Genomic DNA, 19,951 nt, shown 5'->3' on the forward strand with positions numbered 1-19,951 from the left:
CAGGCTGGTTTAGGGCCCCGTGTTATATGCTGTCATGGGACCTTTCATTTTATTTCATTGCACTTATATCAGTTTGCAATGGTTAGTGACTGTCTGAGCGATGTCTGGCTTCTCCGGTAGACTGTAAGCCCTGAGGACAGACACTGTGCCTGTTCTCACCATGATGTCCCGAGCATCCAGTATACAGTAGATGCTTAATAAATCTTCATTAAGTGAAGGCCTCTATTTCCCTTCGTTAGTGGATCATACGCATGTTTTATGGTCCCCAGCCCCCATCTCACCATCTTTTCTCCTCCGGTCTGCCCAGGCGGGGCCTCGCTCACGTCCCTCTCTGAGGCCAGATGTTCTCAGCCTGGAAGAGACTAATGTTCCTGTCTGTTCATGAGGACTCTGGGCCCATCATGGCCTCTTCTAGGTAAGTCAAAGGGATTCCTCGATTTACTATTTAAGGTGGGGGTGGGGGCGGTGCAGACAACCTGGAGAACACCCAGGAGAGGGCCACCCTCATCTCCTGGACAACAGTTGTAGCAACAAGCAGTGTTAAATCCAAAGACAAAACCTCACAAGGGCTGGTGAGGCCAGTGTTCAAATCCCCGTAGGCCTGTTGGGGGCAGAGGGAGTGGATTGTTCTGTGGGGTTTGGGGGGATGGGTGCAGGAGGAGGACACATTACTGGTGGTCATATGTGAGCTTTTCCGGATGAACTTGGAAATGAATGAAGAGAGTGAGACTCTGAAGGCCACAACCAAGGAAGCAGACAGAGATGTACCAGGTCACCTTGCCAGCTTCTCAGCCAGAGACATAGAGTGTAGGCCCTGTAACTCCCAATTACGTACCCCCGGGCCACCTTCTGAGGATCCTGTGGCTTCTCGGAGCCAACTATGGGCCAGGTGCCATGCCGTTGACTAGGGGTTGTCTTGCTGGGAAATTAACGAGTAGCATCTGGTGTGATCCTTCAGTCTCTAAAGAGGGAGACCACCAGAGACAGCTCCCCCAGCCTGGGCACTGAGGAAACAGGGCTTCTGTAGCTGTGGAAATGCAGCCAAAGGCTGGACCAAGGGGAGGTCTTGCCTTCAGAGGCTCTGCAGAGAAGCCTGCCCGCCTCCACGAGTCAGGAATCGAGGGCCCAGTGGGGACAGCTCATCTCTGTTCCCAGAGGTCTGTGGCCTCGGCTGGAAGACTCAAACGCTGGGGAACCGGAATAACCGAAGGCTTCACTGGGGCCAGAGGATCCACTTCCACGGCGGCAAGCTGGTTCCTGTCCACGGAGCCTCTCCACGCGGCTGCTTGAGGGTCCTCACAACATGGTGGCTGGGATCCCCCAGAGCAAGCCACCCAAGAGACCAAGGAGGAAGCTGCAATGCCTGTAACGACCTAGTCACAGAAGTCACACACTGTCGCCGCCACCGTGGGTGAGAAGCAAGTCACTAAGTCCGGCCGCATTCACCGGAAGAAGAATTAAACTCCACCCTTGGAAGGGAGGAAGATCAAAGACTATTAAAACCACCACTCCGCCAGAAGGGTCTTTCCAGAGCACATTTTCTATTCCATCAGCCCCTCCTTAAAGCCCTCGGGGACAAAGCCTCACTTTCCTAACATTCAGTGATGACCGTCCTTATCCCCTTATTCAACCTTGCCACTTCCCACCTCCCAGTCCAACATCTAGTCCACCTTCTGGAACATGCCAGAGGCTCCCCCACTTCTGTGCCTCTGCCTGGTCTGCCCCCCCCTCCTTCTTGTCCCCTGTTGTCATGCTCCTTGTCCCTCGAGACCCAGCTCCAGGGTGACCTTCAACCTTCTCCATCTCCCCCACCCAATTCCGTGTCCCTTGCCCCTCCCCCCACTCCTCGGCACTCGTCACACACTGCCTGCAGGTGTCAGGAGCTCGGGCAGGGCAGGGGACACGGGTATTCCCCTCTGGTCCCCTGCAGCATGGAGAACATGCTCAAGACACATTTAGAGAACGATTGCATTGATGAACGAGTTAACTGCAGGTCCCCAGTCTGGCCCCTCGAAGCCAGCCAGCCGCTCTAGGAAGTAGACGGACTTTTCCCGGGAAAGCCCAGAGGCGATCAGCAGATTCTTTCCCATAATTTTTTGTTCACCTCCTCGACCATGAGCCTGCCCAACAATCAACCACCAGGAAGAGCCCTCACCTCCACCTCCCCCGGCCCACCCCACGGGCGCTAGGAAAATGCCCAACTGTCCTGTACCTGGGATGTGCTTTCGGCTTCTCGACGTGTCTTCATGCCCACTCTCTCATTTGACCCTGCAACAGCCGTGCAAAGCAACCAGGAAGACAGCAATACTCTACTCCAAAGAAAAAAAAATGGAAGCTCAGAGAGGTCAAGCAATTTGCCCAAGACCACACAGCTAGGACTGAAACTTACGTCTGTCCAAGCCCCATTCCTCTTCGCTGAGGTAGGGATGAATTAGCCTTAACAGCAACACTTCTAGAAAGTGAACTGCCCCATGGTCTGAGTCTCACCCAAGACTGAAAGAGGAACCAGTGGGTTCATGATGAAGTCACCACAGGAGCAAGAAAGTGCAAACAGGGGTGCTGGAGATTGACATTGGTTGTTTTCATCAGTTCACGAAAACAGATACTTCTTCATGTTTATTGAACGACTACAGCGCTTGGGGCTTTTTGCACATTGTCTCCGATCCCCATCACAACCCTGAGAAGTAGATTTTGTTATTCCCATTTTACAAGGTAGGTCATTGAGGTTCAGAGAGGTTAATTCACTTATCTAAGGTCACACAGCTAATGGATAGCTGGGATTTGAACCCAGGAGACTGTCTGGCTCCAAAGCCCCTGCCCTCCCTTTCCATCACACAACCTCTGATCACCAATGCTTCACTGATGGAGGGTACAGAAGCATGATGCCGCCCTCTGCCAGAAGGAGACAGGGAGTGGGCAGATGCGCCGTGGTCTTGGAGCCAGACTGGAATCTTCCTATCTGGAATGACATCATTTTTGTTCTCTAATAAATTACTCACCCATAGCCAGACCCTGAGAGGCTGACAGATGACCAGCTCCCTTGGGAGGGGCCTGGGCGATAAGGAAGGAATGTGCTATGTATCATCCCATCGTGGAAGCTTCAAGGAGGTCCAGGGTCCAAACCTCGTGATTGTTCGTGCTGGGGATGACGCTGGCCAAGGGAACGTCCCAGCGGAGCTGCGAGGTGAAGAACACGAGCTCTCAGTTTAGACCCAGGGAGGAGACGCCTCTCTGAGACCCCAGGGAGGCAGGGAGTCCACGAGCATGGCGCAGAAAAGGCCTGAGTCCCCCCAACTTCACCTTCTGGAAGCTATTGCTGAACAGACGGGCTGTCCTGTCCCCCCTCCTTCTGCACCAGCCGTTTCTCCTTCTTCTTGTGAGCTGGAGGTGTAATAGCCTCTTTTCCACTTTCTTTCAGTGCCGACGTGCTCAACATCACCTCGCAAGTCCTTGCGCCTGCTCTCAATGGGACCCTCTCCCAGAGCAGTACCTGCTTCCCATCTGAGTGGTGGAGCTGGCTCAACTCCATCCAGGCCCCCTTCCTCTGGGTCCTGTTCGTGCTGGCGGCCTTCGAGAACCTCTTTGTCCTCAGTGTCTTCTGCCTGCACAAGAGCAGCTGCACGGTGGCAGAGATCTACCTGGGCAACCTGGCCGCAGCAGACCTGATCCTGGCCTGCGGGCTGCCCTTCTGGGCCATCACCATCGCCAACAATTTCGACTGGCTCTTTGGGGAGTTCCTCTGCCGCGTGTTGAACACCATACTCTACATGAATCTCTACAGCAGCATCTCTTTCCTGATGCTGGTGAGCATCGACCGTTACCTGGCCCTGGTGAAAACCATGTCCATGGGCCGGATGCGCGGGGTGCGCTGGGCCAAACTCTACAGCCTGGTGATCTGGGGGTGTGCGCTGCTCCTGAGCTCGCCCATGCTGGCCTTCCGGACCATGAGGGAGTACAGAGACGAGGGCCACAACGTCACTGCCTGCATCATCATTTACCCATCCCGCACCTGGGAGGTGTTCACCAACATCCTCCTGAACTTCGTGGGCTTCCTGTTGCCCCTGTGCGTCATCAGCTTCTGCACGGTGCAGATCATGGGGGTGCTGCGCAACAACGAGATGCAGAAGTTCAAGGAGATCCAGACAGAGAGGAAGGCCACGGTGCTCGTCCTGGCCGTGCTGCTGCTGTTCATCGTCTGCTGGCTGCCCTTCCAGATCAGCACCTTCCTGGACACGCTGCTGCGCCTCGAAATCCTCTCCAGCTGCTGGGATGAGCACGTCATCGACGTCTTCACGCAGATCTCCTCCTACGTGGCCTACAGCAACAGCTGCCTCAACCCGCTGGTGTATGTGATCGTGGGCAAACGCTTCCGCAAGAAGTCGCGGGAGGTGTACCAGGGACTGTGCCAGAAAGGGGGCTGCATGTCGGAGCCCAACAAGACGGAGAGCTCCCTGGGCACGCTGCGGACCTCCGTCTCGGTGGAACGCCAGATTCACAAATTACCAGAGTGGGTGGGGAGCAGCCCACCGCGAGAGAGCAGCAGTGGGAGTGGATGCCAGCAGGGCTACTAGTAATGTGCGTGAGGATTGATGGACAGCTGCTCTTCAGGATGTGCCTAAGAAGGAAAGGAAGTTATCCCATGTGCGACCTTGGGCACGAGGCAGTGTCTCCATTAAAATACAGGAGCATAATTTGCCTGCCCAAGTTGCCGTATGCAAGGCTGTGAGGATGGGGTGACCTTATGCACCGCAAGGGCTCCATAAATACGACAGTATTATTGTTCTTACTTGCTGCCACCCCTGGGCCAGTCTGCTCCTTCCCGGGAGTGGAGGTGACCTGGGGGCAGGGACAGGAGTGACTGAGCTTTTCTCCCACGTGGTGACCCACCCTGCCCCAGCGTGACAGCTCAGATCTCCAGAAGAACTGTCATCCCAGCTTTGGTGCAGTGGCTGAATGCACACACAAGGCCTGGCTGAATTTTTCCCTTAGGTCTCTTACATCCACTCAGCTAGGACTTTGGAGGATGGTTTCTCAGACTGATGAAGGTTAAACTCTGAGGGATCCCTGGTAGGAACCCAGAGACCAGGACTCTGTGGCTCCCCTCGCTCATGGACAAGGTGGCCTGAGCCAACAAAGAACCCAATAAGCACTTATCCAGCACTTGCTGTATACGCAGCACTGAGCACTGTGGCAAGAGGGAAGAAAGAGACAGTGCGCCCTCCGTCTTGAAGGAACTCGCAGACTCACATGGGGATGACAGCGCATGTGCAACCACCAGAAGGCTGTTCTACAACTGGTCATCCATGGCACTGCGGGCGGTGAGGGGAGAGGGGTGAGGAGTCTGGCGTCCCGGCTCAGCTGACAACTAGTTGCACATTGCCTTGTCCCTGCCTCAGTTTCCTCCTCTGTAATAAGATGTTGGTGTACCTGGAAAAGTCAAAGGTGCTATGTAGACATGAGGCTTTATCATGCACACAGAACACAGATAAATTTATTATCAGGAAAAAGACACAGGTGTAGCACAGCTCTGTAGAGGGGAATCAGTGTTGTAGCTAATGGTTGTGTAAAGCGCCTGTCAGTGTCTGGCACACAGTAGGCGCTCAATGGTCTTAGCCCCCTGCCACCTTTCCTTCCCCTGGCTCTGGCCCCCACCCCCCAACATGTGCACAAACAGGCATTTTGGAGGAAGGCCACTTCCTCACTGTTGGATTTGTGACGAGGCAGAGAGAAGGTTCCTGATCTGACTGGTCCAGGGAACCCCAGGGCTCAGAGCCTCAGCAACTAAGGGGCACCAACCAAAGGTTTATCTGAAGGTGGCCCAGTGGGGGCCACCCCAGGGCGGCAGACCAATGATACAGGCACGCAGGTCATTTACCCCAAAGCTTTGCTCCCAGGACCAACCTCCCTTACACAGTGGGCTGAGCGCCTCCCGGGTGTCACCCACAGCCCTGGGCCAGCAAGGCCTGCGTCCCGGCTGGGATGCCTGGGCCGGGGCGCTTGTGAAAGTGAAGAAGCCCTGGGGACACGGCCCCACACAAGGAATAGGTCCACGCTGAGATGGGAAAACGCCCTCCCCAGGCGGCCTCCCAGCTGATCATTTGCCCAAAGAACCAGCGAAGGACCGAGGCTCTGCCTCTGGTGGGCGGGGCAGGGGCGGGGCAGGCCAGGGATGGGCCGAGCGGAGGGTGGGTCCCAGGTGTCAGGCAGGAGGAAACTGCACCAGCAGCCTTGGCCAGAGGCTTAAGAGACAGCCCTGCCTCCCAAGCCCCAGGTCCTCCAGGAAGAATTCCTTTCTTTTTCTACGCATCTTAAAATCCGCCTGCTGTGGCCGGCACCGTGCCAAGCCCCCAGGGAGACAGGGAGGACGCACCACCCAGGCTCCAAGACCCAGCCACTTAGAACCAAGGCAGGGAGGGCCACTCAGTAGCAATGGACTTGGGAGCTACCCAGGATGGTAAGGCAGGCATGCCCGGGCAGCGCGCACTCGCTCAATAAAATAAATGAGTATTTATCAGCGGACTCTCCCTGGAGAGGATAGAAGCTGGAGGACCGGGGGTTTGGGATGGCAAAGAGCCCATAAGTCTTGACCAAGTCAGCTCTGGGCTTTAAAACAAAAAGAGTCATAAAAGATTCCCTCCCATCCCAGCTTTTCTCGCCCCTCTGCCCACACCCCTCTGCTCCAGTAAACATACACACTTGTAGCTGCAGAAAGAAAACAGGTGAAGTAAGAGGTAGGAACGTTTAGTATTAGAATGAAGCTAAGCCATGCGCTATTGTGAATGAAAAAAAAGGAGGCTGCGCTTTGTAATGTGTAGCACTCATTCATCAGAGGGTGTGCGATGGTCTGAGAGTCTCATATGAGCAGAGCCACATCACAGCCCTGGGCTCCTAATGGTCATTCAAGGGTCCGTGTGTGGTTTGAGGAGCAGCCGGTCTGTGGGAGGGGAGCTGCCCTGGGGGTTGTGTTGATACTGTGATAAAGAACATCTGTCCTGTGAAAGACCCAAAGATGCTGTTACATTGTAGAGGAAGCATTTCACCTCCAATGAGAAAACGGATGTAACGTGTCTTTTCTGTACCGCGTAATAAACAGATGAGGAGTTTTTGCACAACTCTCTCGTTTGTGACAATTCCCAAAACCCTGAGTTTTGTCAGGGACACTGCCGTGGAAGTCAGAAGCCCTGGGGGGGGTTCCATTTTTTCCCACTCAACCTGCTTTAGGGCTTCTGTCCTGTAGATCAATGGTGTCCCAGTTTTAGGGATTGTGTATCCCTGTAAGCAAAAGAATTTTAATTACACATACCCAATGTGTATACTTATTAACATGTATTAAATGTACTTTCTAAAATATAAGTACTCAAGTAGAAATTTAAGAAAATTTATCAGGGTTTGAATATTTTCCCCCATCCTACATTCCTACCTTGGTAACTCATTACCAAGCTCCCATCAGGTGCCCTTGAGGCCCCATGAGGCCCTAGAAGCATAAGGATGGCAGCCATTCAATCATTCATGCATGCAATATGTATTTATTGAGGGCCTTCCATTTGACCTCCCCTTCAAATCAGGAGTGTCCTCTACAATGTCTAGATTAAACAGCTGTCTAGCCACTGCTTGCATACTCCCAGTGATGGGGAACTCGTTACCCACTCCATTTGGGGACCCCTTCATTATTCATGTATTCATTCATTCACTCATTCAATAAGCAGAACTTGCATCTTGTGTCTACAGAAATGCACTGCTCCGTCTACACGTGCATCCATCCATGCCAGAAACCCGGGGCTCATCACTGAATGCACCCTCTCCTTCGTCCCTTCCACCTAGTCGATCAGCACCCCATTTAGATTCCGCTGAAGTGTTTCCTGGATCTATCTGCTTCTTTCTGTGTCTAACTGTCGTCTCTCATTGGTCTCCCATCTCTGATATTAACTACCATCATCTCCCAATTCTTATTCTCCACTCTGCAGCCAATGATGTCTTTTAAGAATGCAAATACAATCGTAAGGAGACCAAAATAAATAACAGTGTTTAGGAGCCAAGGCTGTGGGATCAGGCAGACCTGGATTCCAGTTTCTAGTTCTGGCTCAGGCTCTTATCTACTATGTGGTCTTGGGTATCTCACATATCCTGTCTGAGTCTATGTTTATATCTGTAAAATGGGGATAATAAGGGCATCTACCTCATAGAACTGTTAACAAGATTAGTGTATGAAAGTGTTTAGCACAGTGCCTGGTGTATAGTTGGCACTCAACATGTGTGAGCTGCCATGATGGTGACGATGATGGTGATGATGATGGCTGTGATGAAGATGATGGTGATGACAATGGTGATGATGATGATGATGACAGCTGTGATGAACATGATGGTGATGATGATAGTGATGACTATGGTGATGGCAACGGCTGTGATGAAGATGATGGTGAGGGTGATGATGGCACTTTCTAACAGGAAACTTCAATAATGTCCCACCGCTCTTGGGATAAAGTTCCATCCATAACGTGGCTTGCAAGATCCTTCATGAGCTGGCCCCTGCCTTGTCTCTTTCCCTCTCTCTAGTCTCTGGCTCATTCTCTACCCTCCAGCCATATTGGACACAGGTGCCTGGAGAAAGCCCAGCGGATAGTCCATTCTCCCTTCAATGCCCACACTTTCCACCCAGCCTGCACCCCTCACCGAGGCCCTCAGCTTGAAGAAAGTTGCCCACAAGTGCCGGAGGAAGCCCACTCACTTGAGGGACTTTGTTCACAGATGTGAACATGACTCAAGGAAGTCTGCAATCCAGATGGAAGCCACCTGGCTGGAAATTTGAGCAGGGCTGTCGGCAGACTGAGACGGGCTGGGAGAGCCTCCCTCCTGCCTCCTCACTCCACAGCCAGGCAACCTGAGCGGCCCCTCCTCTCCTGACCCTCCTTGGCCCCAGCAAGCTGGGGCAACGGGAAGAAGCCCAGGGGGGCCTCTGGTGTTCTTGGAACCAAGCAACGGGCCCAGCTCCTGAGTCTGCCCTGGCCAGAGTGGGTGAGGGCCCAGTTTTCAGAAGCGCAAACTGAATGCCAGGTGACCCAAAGGGAATAATGCTAGTGATGATGGCTACCATTGATGTATGAAGCCACTTGAGTGGAGTCTTCATGATTCAGAAAGTGAAGTCTCGATTTGTAGACCCCAGCAATGTGCTCTGCTATCTCCCTGTTACTCAATCCCTGAGCCCATTGCAGAGCCTCACACAGCTCTGACCTCTCGCCAAGCCGCGGGAGGATGTGGGGGTCAGGGATGAGCAAGGAGGTCGTGGTTTGGCAATAGCAATGGCTGAAAGTGTAATGATTTGTCTGCGGTTTTTTGGCTGAGGTCGAAGGAGCCCCTTGAAAATGTCTCACACTGTGCTGAGCATTTTTTTAGAGTTGACCTCATGACCACACAGGCAGGCAGGTGCTCAGATCATCACCCGTTCCACCAGATGTGGAAACTGAGGCCCCAAGAGGGAAGTAACTTGCTAAGGCCTTGTGGTTCTTCAGGAGGGTGCTCCAGAAGCCCACCTGCTCCTGGTGTGTTCCTGCCTTAACACACAGATGCAAATTCTGTCACCGAGAAAGCCCTCGAAGTGCCTTCTTGCATGAAGAGCTTCTGAGCCTGGGCTTGGGCAGTTTCCGCCCCAGTAAACAGACTTTGCATCTTCTAGGCCTTGTGAATCCTCGCCTCCTGCAGAATCAGCTCCCAGAGACTGATGGCTGCCGCCTTACACTGAGATTTTGTAATAGCAGCCTCATTGAGATATAATTCACATGCCATATGGTTCACCCATTCCAGTGGCTTTTAGTATCTTCACAGAGTTGTGCAACCATCACTGCTCTCTCATTCCGGAACACATCCATCACCGCCCAATGAAACCCCATACCCATTAGCAGTCACTTCCCACTCCTCCCTGCCCACAGCCTCTGGTAGCCACTAACCTTCTCGCTGTCCCTGGATCTGCCGGTTCTGGACATTTCACATAGATGGAATCATGCAATACGCACCTTTTGTGTCTGGATTCTTTCACCTAGCTGACACTGAGATACAATATTTGATTGTAGGGGAAGATCTTTGGAGGCCAGGCCTTGAGTCCCTACCATGCCACTTACTCACCGTGTGATCTCAACAAACCACTTTACTCATTCCCCACCCTCACCTCTGGCCTTTGGCCTCAGTTTCCTCATCTGGAAAATGGGAAGATAATGCAACGAATATGCGTATCTCCCCCAGAGCTAAGGACTCTGGAAACGGGGCTTTGTAGACTACGATGGGCAGCAGCAACACAACAGGGCTGCCATGGGTTTGGAGCCAAGTTCCTGGGTCACATCCCAGCTCTGCCACTTCCTGGCTGCAGGAGCTTGGACATCAGTTAACTTCTCTGAGTTTCTGGTTTTTCGCCTGTAAAATGAGGATCCCGGTGTTGTGAAGATTAAGTGAGATAAAGCTGTTCTAATGGGTTGAATAGTGTTCCCTACCCCCAAAATTTACATCCACGTGGAACCTCAGAATGTGACCTTATTCGGGAATGGGTCTTTGCAGAAGTAATTAGGTTAAGATGCGGTAATATTGGGTTAAGGTGGGCCATAAATCCAACGACTGGGGTCCTTTTAAGAAGAGGAGAGGACACACAGAAACGCAGGAGGCAGAGACTGGAGTGATGCTTCTACAAGCCAAGGGACACTAAGCATTGCCCGGATGCACCGGAAGCCAGGCCGGAGGCACAGAACAGATTCTCCTTAGAGCCTCCGGGGGAACCAACCCTGCCGACACCTTGATTTCGGACTTCTGGCTTCCTGAACTGTGAGAGGATAAATTTCTTTTGTTTTAAGCCACCCAGTCTGCAGTACTCTGATACGGCAGCCCGAGGAGACTAAGACAGGTGTCTTAATAGTTCTGAGTGCGTGCTTACCACTGAGACTGCCATCAGTCCCCACAGACCCCTTTCCCCAACAGTGGAGGAGGGAATCAGGTCTCTTGAGGGCTAGAGAAGCTAGTTGGTGATAGGTTTCCTAAGGAAGAATAGGAGATACCATCTTACAGGATTTTGGAGATTTTTTTCAAAAGGAGGATACTGAGGCCTTTCCCAAGGTCACATAGGATGTTAGGGGCCCGAGTGTGTGCACTGCAGCCCTCCTGGTGCTGGGTTTAAACACTATGTTTCTACTGACCCAGGACCAAAGCTGCCGTGTTTCTCTCCTCCTTCCAAAGGCCGGAAAGGCAGGCTGATTCAGAGTCTCCGACCAGGTTAAGAAGAGGCCATGGGGGCCCAGCTCCCAGCTTCCAGACAGCCCAGCCACCAAGCCCACTTTGGCAGGAGGTTGTTTATAGACAACCCTGAAAGATGGCCCAAGACGGGGCTCCAAGGCTCCTCTGGATGCCTCTCTCCAAGCTGAGTCACCCTTCGCGGCCCACTGAGTGGGCCAGCAATGTATGCCTGTCTCCCCTCTGCAGTCCTGGCCAAGACAAAGGACGGCTTCTGTAACCCCTCCTTGTGTGACGCCACCACTGTCTTGTGCAATAGCAAAATGACAAAACCAGAACAGCTACCGCTGGCTGCTGACCAAGGGCCGCTATGTCACCACATCATCCCACGTGATCCCCAAACTCTGAGAAGGGGCCAGATTAAGAAACCGAGGCTCCAGGAGGTGGTACGGAAAATGGTCCCAGTTCACCCTGCTCAGTGGTGATGGAGCTAGGGTTTAAACCCTGGCGAGGTGGCTCCATGGCCCAGACCTGCCCATCCCAACTTGCAGATCAGACCTTAAGGACCTGGGTCTTGCTTTGGAATCAGATTTTTTCACAAAGTCCCTGTCCGCCTGGAGGATGACAAAGGAGTGAGACCCCGACATCCTGACCGAATGGCCTTTCGGGGTGGTCTGACCCCTCACCCTTGTGCTCCATCATGAAGAAAAGACCCTCTCCTTCTGAGAACGGGTTCTCTCCCATCAGCACCTCCACCCCGTTAGTTGCCTGAATTCTTTCTCTTACATCTCAGTCCTGACGTCATTTTCCTCTAGAGCCACAGGCCTTACCTTCCAATTTTTAAGCTATTTTTGTGCCATTATTTACTTCAGTTTCCCAAAGTTTAAAAAAAAAACCTGGCTCCTGATTGGTCAAATAAGTCTGAGAAAGGCAACTACCACATCTTCCTCGTGGGCTCCACAAAGCACGGATGCATATTAAAGGCGCTGAGAAGTCCTGCAGGAAAGAGACCTGCTCCTCTCTGCTGGTCTAACCCGGGGTCTCCTGGACTTGATCGACACAGAACCTGTTTTACACTGACTGCTCCTTCATACTCGCCTTGCCCAGCACCTTCTTCTCTTCCTGAAGTTTAAATGTTGGAGTTCCTCGGGCTTCAATCCTAAGCCCCCTTCTCCTCTCTCTACACGGTCCCCTAACTAATCCCAGCCAGGATCATGGCTCTAAATACCGTCTGTGCTGATTAGTTTACGGTTCAACTCAGCTGGGCTCTAGTACCCAGTTATTTAACCAAACACGAATCTAGGTCTTGCTGGGAAGGTATTTCGTAGATGTTCTTAACATCTACAGCCAGTTGACTTTAAGTGAAGGAGATTACTCTCGATAATGTGGGTGGGCCTCATCCAAAACTTTCCAAGGCCTTAAGAGCAAATACTGAGGTTTCCTGGAGAAGAAGAAGGGGAAATTCTGCTCAAGGCTGTGACATCAACCCTTGCCTGAGTTTCCAGCCTGCTGGCCTGCCTCACAGACTTTGGACTTGTCAGCCCCCACAATCACACGAGCAATTCCCTGCAATAAATATCCTGATTGACAGATAGATATAGATAGATAGAAATAGATATGGATAGAGGATAGATAGATGATAGCTAGATAGATAGATAGATAGATGGTAGATAGAAAGATGGATGGATAAATAGATAGCTAGATAGGTGATAGGTAGATAGATGGATGATGGATGGATGGATGGATGGATAGATAGATAGATAGATAGATAGATAGATAGATAGATAGATAGATAGATAGATATCCTGTCGGTTCTATTTCTCTGGAGAGCCCAGGCTGATAAGGTATCTATGCCAAGAACTCCCAAATGTTCTCTCTCTCCTGAGGAGCCGTGCCTGATCCAAATACCTACTGGAGAGCGCCATGTAGGTATTTCATGCGTATCTCCAACTGATGTCCAACACCAACCCATTTCATTCTCTCCTTTTAAAACTTAATCTTCCCTTCATTTTCTCCACCCAGTGGCTCTAGCCAGAAGCCTAGAAACATCTTTGATTCTTCCCTCTTCCCACATGCCATGCGCCACCAAGTGCTCCTGGTTCCACCTCCGGATCCATCCACGTGTCCATCATCTCTCCGGTCTTGAACGCTTCCAATCCATTTGCCACACAAGAGCTGGGTGATCTTCTCAAACGCTTAAAAACCTTTAGTGGCCTCCCGTTTCTGGTGGATGCGGTGATGCTCCACCTGAATGCTCCTTCAGGAAGGAAGGACGTGTTACCCAGGTGCCAGGAACGCTGCCGGCGGCCGTGCTCAGCTGAGAGCACTGCTTCACCCAGGGCCATGCCTCTTTCCAAGGCATCTCGCATCTGATGACTGAAGAAGGAAGGGAGGCCCAGCCCTCTTGCCCCCAACTCAGACAGCTTTGAAAGGTCATCCCATCCGAGAATCTTCATAGTCAGCTGAGGCTTCTCTGAAGACTGCTCTGAGGCTCAGTTTCTCCCTTTGCCCAATGCTTTTCCCTTCCCTTCACTGTCACAGGTACTGACCCCTTAGAACTCCTGCAACCTGCAATACCATTGGACCTAGAAAACTCCAAGCTCCATAAGGTGCTCTCCCAGGCTCTGTCTGAGCTGCCCCTGCCCACCCTCCACCTCCTCTCTAGCTGTTTACCCCCGTGCACTCCTTCTGTGCTTGTGCCTTCGGTTCCTCAAGCACACCAAGCTGTCGCAGCCTCAGGACCTTTGCTTATGCTGCCTCCTCTGCCTGCATTGGGCTCCTCCTACTCTATAGCTAGTTTCTTCTCATAATCCAATTTTTCCCTCTGCTCCCTGACCTCCCTAAGTTCGAATCCTCACACCCTCTCCATTTTGTGGAACACTGCGTCCTGTTCTGTTTCTTCATGGAACTCACCACAATTACAATTATATGTGACTTTCTCTGTTTGCTTGTCCATCTCTGTCACAGGTTCATGCCCCCAGGAGGGCTGGAACAGTCAAGGGTGACCCTAAGTCTTCAAGAGAAGTGAAGGTTATCTTCAGCATTTTCAGTTCCTCTGTACGCAGAGTTGTGTGGCTCATAGGAGCATTCCCGATCATGGGGACCAACATGATTTATGTTGAAGAGAAATGCTCACAGCATCAATTCCATCTCTATTAAAAACATCAGAGGAGAACTAAGAAAAACTAATTTTATTTCATGCCCCCTTTTTTTGCTATACACACTAGGCTGACTGAAAAATGATGTAAGAAGTTTTCCATATGGGCGCTATTTACCGGATTACACAGAGTAAGGTCATAAAACTGGGAAAAGATACATCAACACACACAAATTCATCTTATCCTCTGAACATCTATGTGACACAATATTGACACTTTTCACACTTTTATTTGATCTTCACAACAGCATTTAAGTAGGCATTCATTCCCAGATGAAGAAACTGAGAGTCAGAGCATTCCCAGGACTGCCTGGGTCCCCCAGCTCTTTTCTGGGGGAGTCTTGCAGGTGGGCTGGCTCCCTCTCTCTGTACCTGTGCTCTCAGAGAACTCTTCACTTTGGGCTGAAACTGTTTAATTCTCTTCCCTTCACTAAGCCAAGAGACTTTTGAGAGCACACATGCACAGGGCCTGCCCAAGGGGACAGGCCAAGTGGTCCTCATAGAAAGAATGAGTAAATGGGGGCATGGGGCTTGAACTTGGGCTTTCTGACTCCAAGTTGCAAGTGAGCCTTCCCCAAACACATTTGTGAGCATGCCTGTTTATAATACGCATCCTGGTCCTTCCACCTATGACGTTTTTCTCAGCTTGCCTGTCTTTCAAACTCCTGTTCATCTCTCAAAACCCAGTTCAAATATCCCTCCACCGTGAATTCTTCCCGGCCTCTACCTCGAGCAGAATTCAATTCTTTCAGTCTTCAGACTCAGACAGAGCCTTGGCTCTTCCTTGCCACTTTGCATTCCACAACCTATAGTCACCAAATGTCTGCCTGCCTTTGTTCTCAGCCAGACAGAGAGCCGCTCAAGGGGAGGACAGGGAGAGGGCTGTCTTTATCTCTGTCCCTCCGTGCCTACACCTGGCACCCACAAGGGGTTTGGGACATGCGTGTTGACGTAGAGACAAACTATTGATATTCGTAGATATAAATAGAGTTATTCATTCATTCAGCAAATATTTATGGAGTGTGTCAGTCCTGTTGTAGGAGTTGGTCATATGACTCTAACAAAAAGAGATAAACCTCTTGCCTGGTGAAGCCCGTGTTCTAATAGGGGAGACAGGAAGTAAAAAATAAACAGATGAATGTTTCCAGGTGATGATAATGGCTATGATGAACAAGGAGCAAGGAGGCGGCAGGAGGGGAAGTTAGAGGAGGGAGGTTATTTCGGGCAAGAGGAGGGGAGGTTATTTCACGGGAGGATCTCTGATAAGGGGGATTCATGGGGAATGAAAGGACCTGAGGGCTGTGGCTCTCTATGGGAAGGGTGCTCCAGGCAGAGGCAAGGGCCAGTGCAAAGGCTCTGAAGTGGGAGAGGATGTGGCATGTTCAAAACAGAGCGAGGAGGCCAGGGGAGCGGGTGGAGACAGTGAGACGGACGCTCAGAAAGGCAGCGGGGGCGGGCACATGTGGCCTTGTGGGCCACTGTCAGGCTTAGTGTTTTCCTGTGCCCAAGAAAGCACATGGAGGTTTTCAAGCAGAGACACGCCATGGTGTGACTCAGGCTTTAGGACAGAGAAGAACACAGCTGATCATCCCCGGGTACAGGGCCCTGCCGAGTGTCGCCCCTGGGGAGGTTTCCTGAGCGCCAGTGGGTGCCAGGCCCCAGGCTGTGTTAGCTCATGGGGTTCTCCCGACTGGGAGGGTCTGGTGAGCCCCACTGCCAGGGGAGAAAGACTTCGTCACCCAAAGCAGGGCCAACTCGGGGACAGAGAATTTTATGCGGATGTTTTTAAACTTGAGTAGTCCATGGAGGCCCTGGCCCAGTGGAGTTTTTCCTGCCAAGTGGCCGGTGCCCAGAGCCCTTCACTTCTAAATGACTATCAACTCAGACCAGCTGCCTGAATGCCCAGGACACACTCAAGGCGACAGCTGTCACTCTGTAGATTTCCAGGTGTTTGTGTTTTGTTAAACCTACATTTAGGATTTTATTTTTATCCCCCTGCATCTTGACACCTGCCTCCCTCCCCCTCCACCCCTCCCCCTTTCTGGGCAGCCACTTGCTCTTCTACGGTGGTCTCTGCCACACTCGGCTGCAGGTGTACGCTCGCTCACCCACCTCGTCCAGCAGAGCATGAGCAGCCCCAGGGCGGACACAGAGCCTTCTTCTCTCTGCCCCCTGGCACCCAGCACTCACCTGGCACCACACAGGTGCTCCCTATGTGTTTGCAGAACAGAAGGATGAATGTAGAGGAGCAGAGGGTTACAATAGAACTTGAATGATGGATGGGCATTGAGCACGGCGAGAGGGGCGGGGAGGTCATTTCTAGCAGACGCTCACAGGAGGCGAGTCCAGGTGCATTAGGAGCCCGTGAGCCACCCCTCGCAGCCGGAACAGAGGACCCAGGGTGGAGGGTAGCTCTGGGTGTCACAGCTGGACCATGGAGGAGTCTGTGATCCCAAGAGGTTGGGCTGTTGTGCCGTGAAGTGACAACATCCAAGTGCTCTTGGGATACTGATCTAGCACAAGAACAGACTGAAGGAAAAAAATCAGAAAGCAAGGAGATTGGTTTGGAGATCTTTGTTGTAGACATGTTTGTCGCCTGAGCGTCTAAACCTAAGATAGGAAGGAAGGCTTGAGCCGAGTGAAAGGGCACCAGCTGCCCTTAATCCTGGAGAGAAATTGGCCCACTTTGGTTTTCTTTCTTTCAACTACAATTGGAGGTAATAATAGAGACACCAGATGTGGTAAGGACTACCAACCCTGAGGACCCTTAGCCTATAAATGCTATTTGTAGAGATGTGCTGGATGAAATATACCAGAATCTTTCACCTTGAAGAACCTGCTGGATGTGACTAGAAAGGAGAGGAGACAAAGTGATTCCAGGACTCAGTGTGACAGCGGGGACTATGACCCATACGTCCCCAAGTTCCTCCAACTCCAGCTCACACTTTCCATGAATATACATTGAGCACAGTCCAAACCCACCGGTACCCAGGGGAGTCCAGCCGGCCGGAGTCCCCCTACATTAGCATTCAGGACAATCCCGGGGATGGTTGGCCTGTCCCACCCGGGTGGCCAGGCTGTCCTCAATTTCTAGATGGCAGCCCTGGGTCCTCTACTGGCAGCCTCTTCATGCCTTATAACAGTCTCTGTGCTGTGTGCTCTCCCGATACGCTCCCCTCCAAGTGCCCCGGTACCCAGGGGACTTTCATCAAGTATGGCTCACAGCAGACTATTCCTGCTCACCCTCAGCCTCTTCCCCTCTTCTCCACGTTATAGGGGCCTGTTGACCCTCTACAGACTCAGGGTTCCCTCACCCTGCCCTCAGCCCCAAGATTCAGCTCCCACGCTCCACAGCCCCAGCCTCCTCCCCTGGACCAAGATCTGCTTCCCATTTCCCATCCTGGGTGAGCAATAGCGGGAACATTCATTCTCTTAAGAGAATTTTCCTTTCCACCCCTGCCCTGGGGCCCCCATAACCTTGGCAAGGCTGCCACAGAGTCATTTCCAGAAGTCCAGCTTACTCAGCCCTCACTAGTGGCGTGCGGGGTACCGACAGTCCCGGACACACGGTCCTGCCACGCACTGGCCGCTTCTCACAGTCTGTCCTCCCCATGAGGAGAAGCCAAGATCCCACCTCCCAGCAGAACTGGTCTCAGGATCTCCTGCGAGTAAATACATGCTCGGGCAGGAAGACATCTCCTAAAGAACAGGCACGCCTCAGAAACAGGCCAGTCTCAACTCATATTGAAGGAAGAAAAGCCAGCCACTTTCTGCAAAGCAGGAGTCTGGCTGAGAGTCCCCAATCTACATTACTTATTAGGAAGGACTAGGATTTGGAGCTTTTCCCTGATTAAAATCTACCCCGAAATGAGGGCAGGCACTCGCCTCACATCTGCAGGACTGAAAAATCTGAGGTCTCTCCTGACATGAAGGGACCTTCCCCAAAGATAAATTCCAGCTTCCTCCCTAAAACACACATCTGTTACTGATCCTTGCAGTGGTCTTTTTTTACCCCCTGCTTCCACAATTTTAAGATGTACAGCAACAGGAGAAAACTGCTAGAAAATTCTAAAGTGCAGTTTGTCCCCGTTGAGGTGTCAGTGACAGAAAAGGGAAACATGACGAGAAGGACAGACTCTGAAGACAACGGGGACATTTCTGCTCCAGACACGTTGGGTTCAAGGTGACACCAAGAGGTGCAGATGGAACGTCCAAGAGGCAGGACGAGGGCGTGGGGGGCGCTGAGGGCCTGCGATTGGGGAATCACCTTTCCAGAAGCCAGAATTCAAGCCCTGCTATGGACGCATTCTCCTGCACTTAGGGAGGGAGCTTGAAATGTCTTAATTTTTAGGAGCAAAGCTAGAAGATGAGTGGTGTTCGGTTAAAGGATCTTGAGGCCTGGCTCTCAAAGAAAGCCAGAAATTTCTTACTGTCTGAACATGAGGGCTTGAGTAGATCAATTTAATATACACAGACTTACATCAAAAACAAACTTCAGAACTGCCAGGGAAGATTAAAAAGTGCATCTGATCTTACTCAACTCTGGACAGGAGTCAAATTTTTCCTAGCTCAGTGTTTGTTCAATGGGGTCCACCCTGATGGATTCTTGGCGACGTATCCTTCATGACCAAAATTCAAGAGGGGACATTCAAGTCAGCTCCCAGGAAAGCTGCCGCGGAACCCCAGGCATTCAGAAGCCCCGGGGAATGGGGCAAAGTCATCACTCAGTGTCCCACTGATGCTTGAGAGGCTCGTGGGGACTAGATGATGCTGAAATGTGTTTTAAGGGCACGTTGGCCAATGTACCCTTCTTGGGCGGGACCGCGGGTGTCTCCAGCTGTTACCAAAGTAAAGAGGGAGGTAAGAGCTGAATAATCTCTTGCCAGCCACAAAGAGCAAAGCAGTTTTCCTTTCAAAACCCCAACTTGCTTCCTCCGTCTGAAAGACTCACTTTTGGTAATCCGTCCAATGACATCATTGGAGTGAGCCAAGCTTATGCAATTTAAGGCCACTCCATTTCTATAGCGCTTCTCAGGACAGACAACACCTCCGAAGGCAGCTCTCGCCATCAGAAAACCCAGCTGAAGTTGTGAGCTCTTTCATTTTCTGAGTAAGTAAATGGCCATCTTTTTTTGTCTCTTTTGAGAGTAAACTATAAGAGGGGATCGGTGTCTCTTAGAAAAAAACAACAAAAAGGCTTCCTTTTACAGCTAACCATTGGCAAATTTTCAGCTTTCTGTAAGTGTATTTTTTTTAAACGTAGTTCTCAATCAATGTAAGAGACTTGTATTCCATGCCTACCTGGGGTTTTAGTTGCTTTTGCAGAAGAGAAGGAGGAAGGAGAGTGTTTGGAACAGCCTGTGAAGGTTCCAGCAGCTCTTTATATCACGATCAAGAGGCTGAACACAGCCCTCAGAGCTCTGTGTGGATTCTGACCAGTTACAGTCTACAAATCTGCTTTATAAAAATCAAATTGGTTTCCCCAGGATCGCTCACAAGATTTCATGAGGCCAAGAACTGGTTGGGTTATTTGTGGCTTGAAAAAAGCATCGTATTAGGTGACTGGGTTGACATTCTTTAATATCTGTG

The 19,951-nt window shown here is 51.4% G+C and overlaps 1 protein-coding gene across 1 annotated transcript; it reads left to right on the forward strand.

The window, feature by feature from the left end:
• Positions 1-214: 214 nt before the first annotated feature.
• Positions 215-7,204, forward strand: BDKRB2 (bradykinin receptor B2). The gene is made up of 2 exons (XM_058567960.1): positions 215-415; positions 3,419-7,204. The coding sequence occupies exons 1-2, from the start codon at positions 342-344 to the stop codon at positions 4,569-4,571; spliced, it is 1,227 nt and encodes a 408-aa protein (XP_058423943.1). The 5' UTR covers positions 215-341; the 3' UTR covers positions 4,572-7,204.
• The last annotated feature ends 12,747 nt before the right edge of the window (positions 7,205-19,951 follow it).

This window comes from Diceros bicornis, chromosome 24 (genome assembly GCF_020826845.1).
Source record: "Diceros bicornis minor isolate mBicDic1 chromosome 24, mDicBic1.mat.cur, whole genome shotgun sequence".
Lineage (NCBI taxonomy): Eukaryota > Metazoa > Chordata > Mammalia > Perissodactyla > Rhinocerotidae > Diceros > Diceros bicornis.

Coding starts and splice junctions, on each gene's coding strand:
- BDKRB2 (XM_058567960.1), top strand. CDS start 342: ATGTTCTCAGCCTGGAAGAGACTAATGTTCCTGTCTGTTCATGAGGAC. Junction 416..3,418: donor CCCATCATGGCCTCTTCTAG/GTAAGTCAAAGG, acceptor ACTTTCTTTCAG/TGCCGACGTGCTCAACATCA.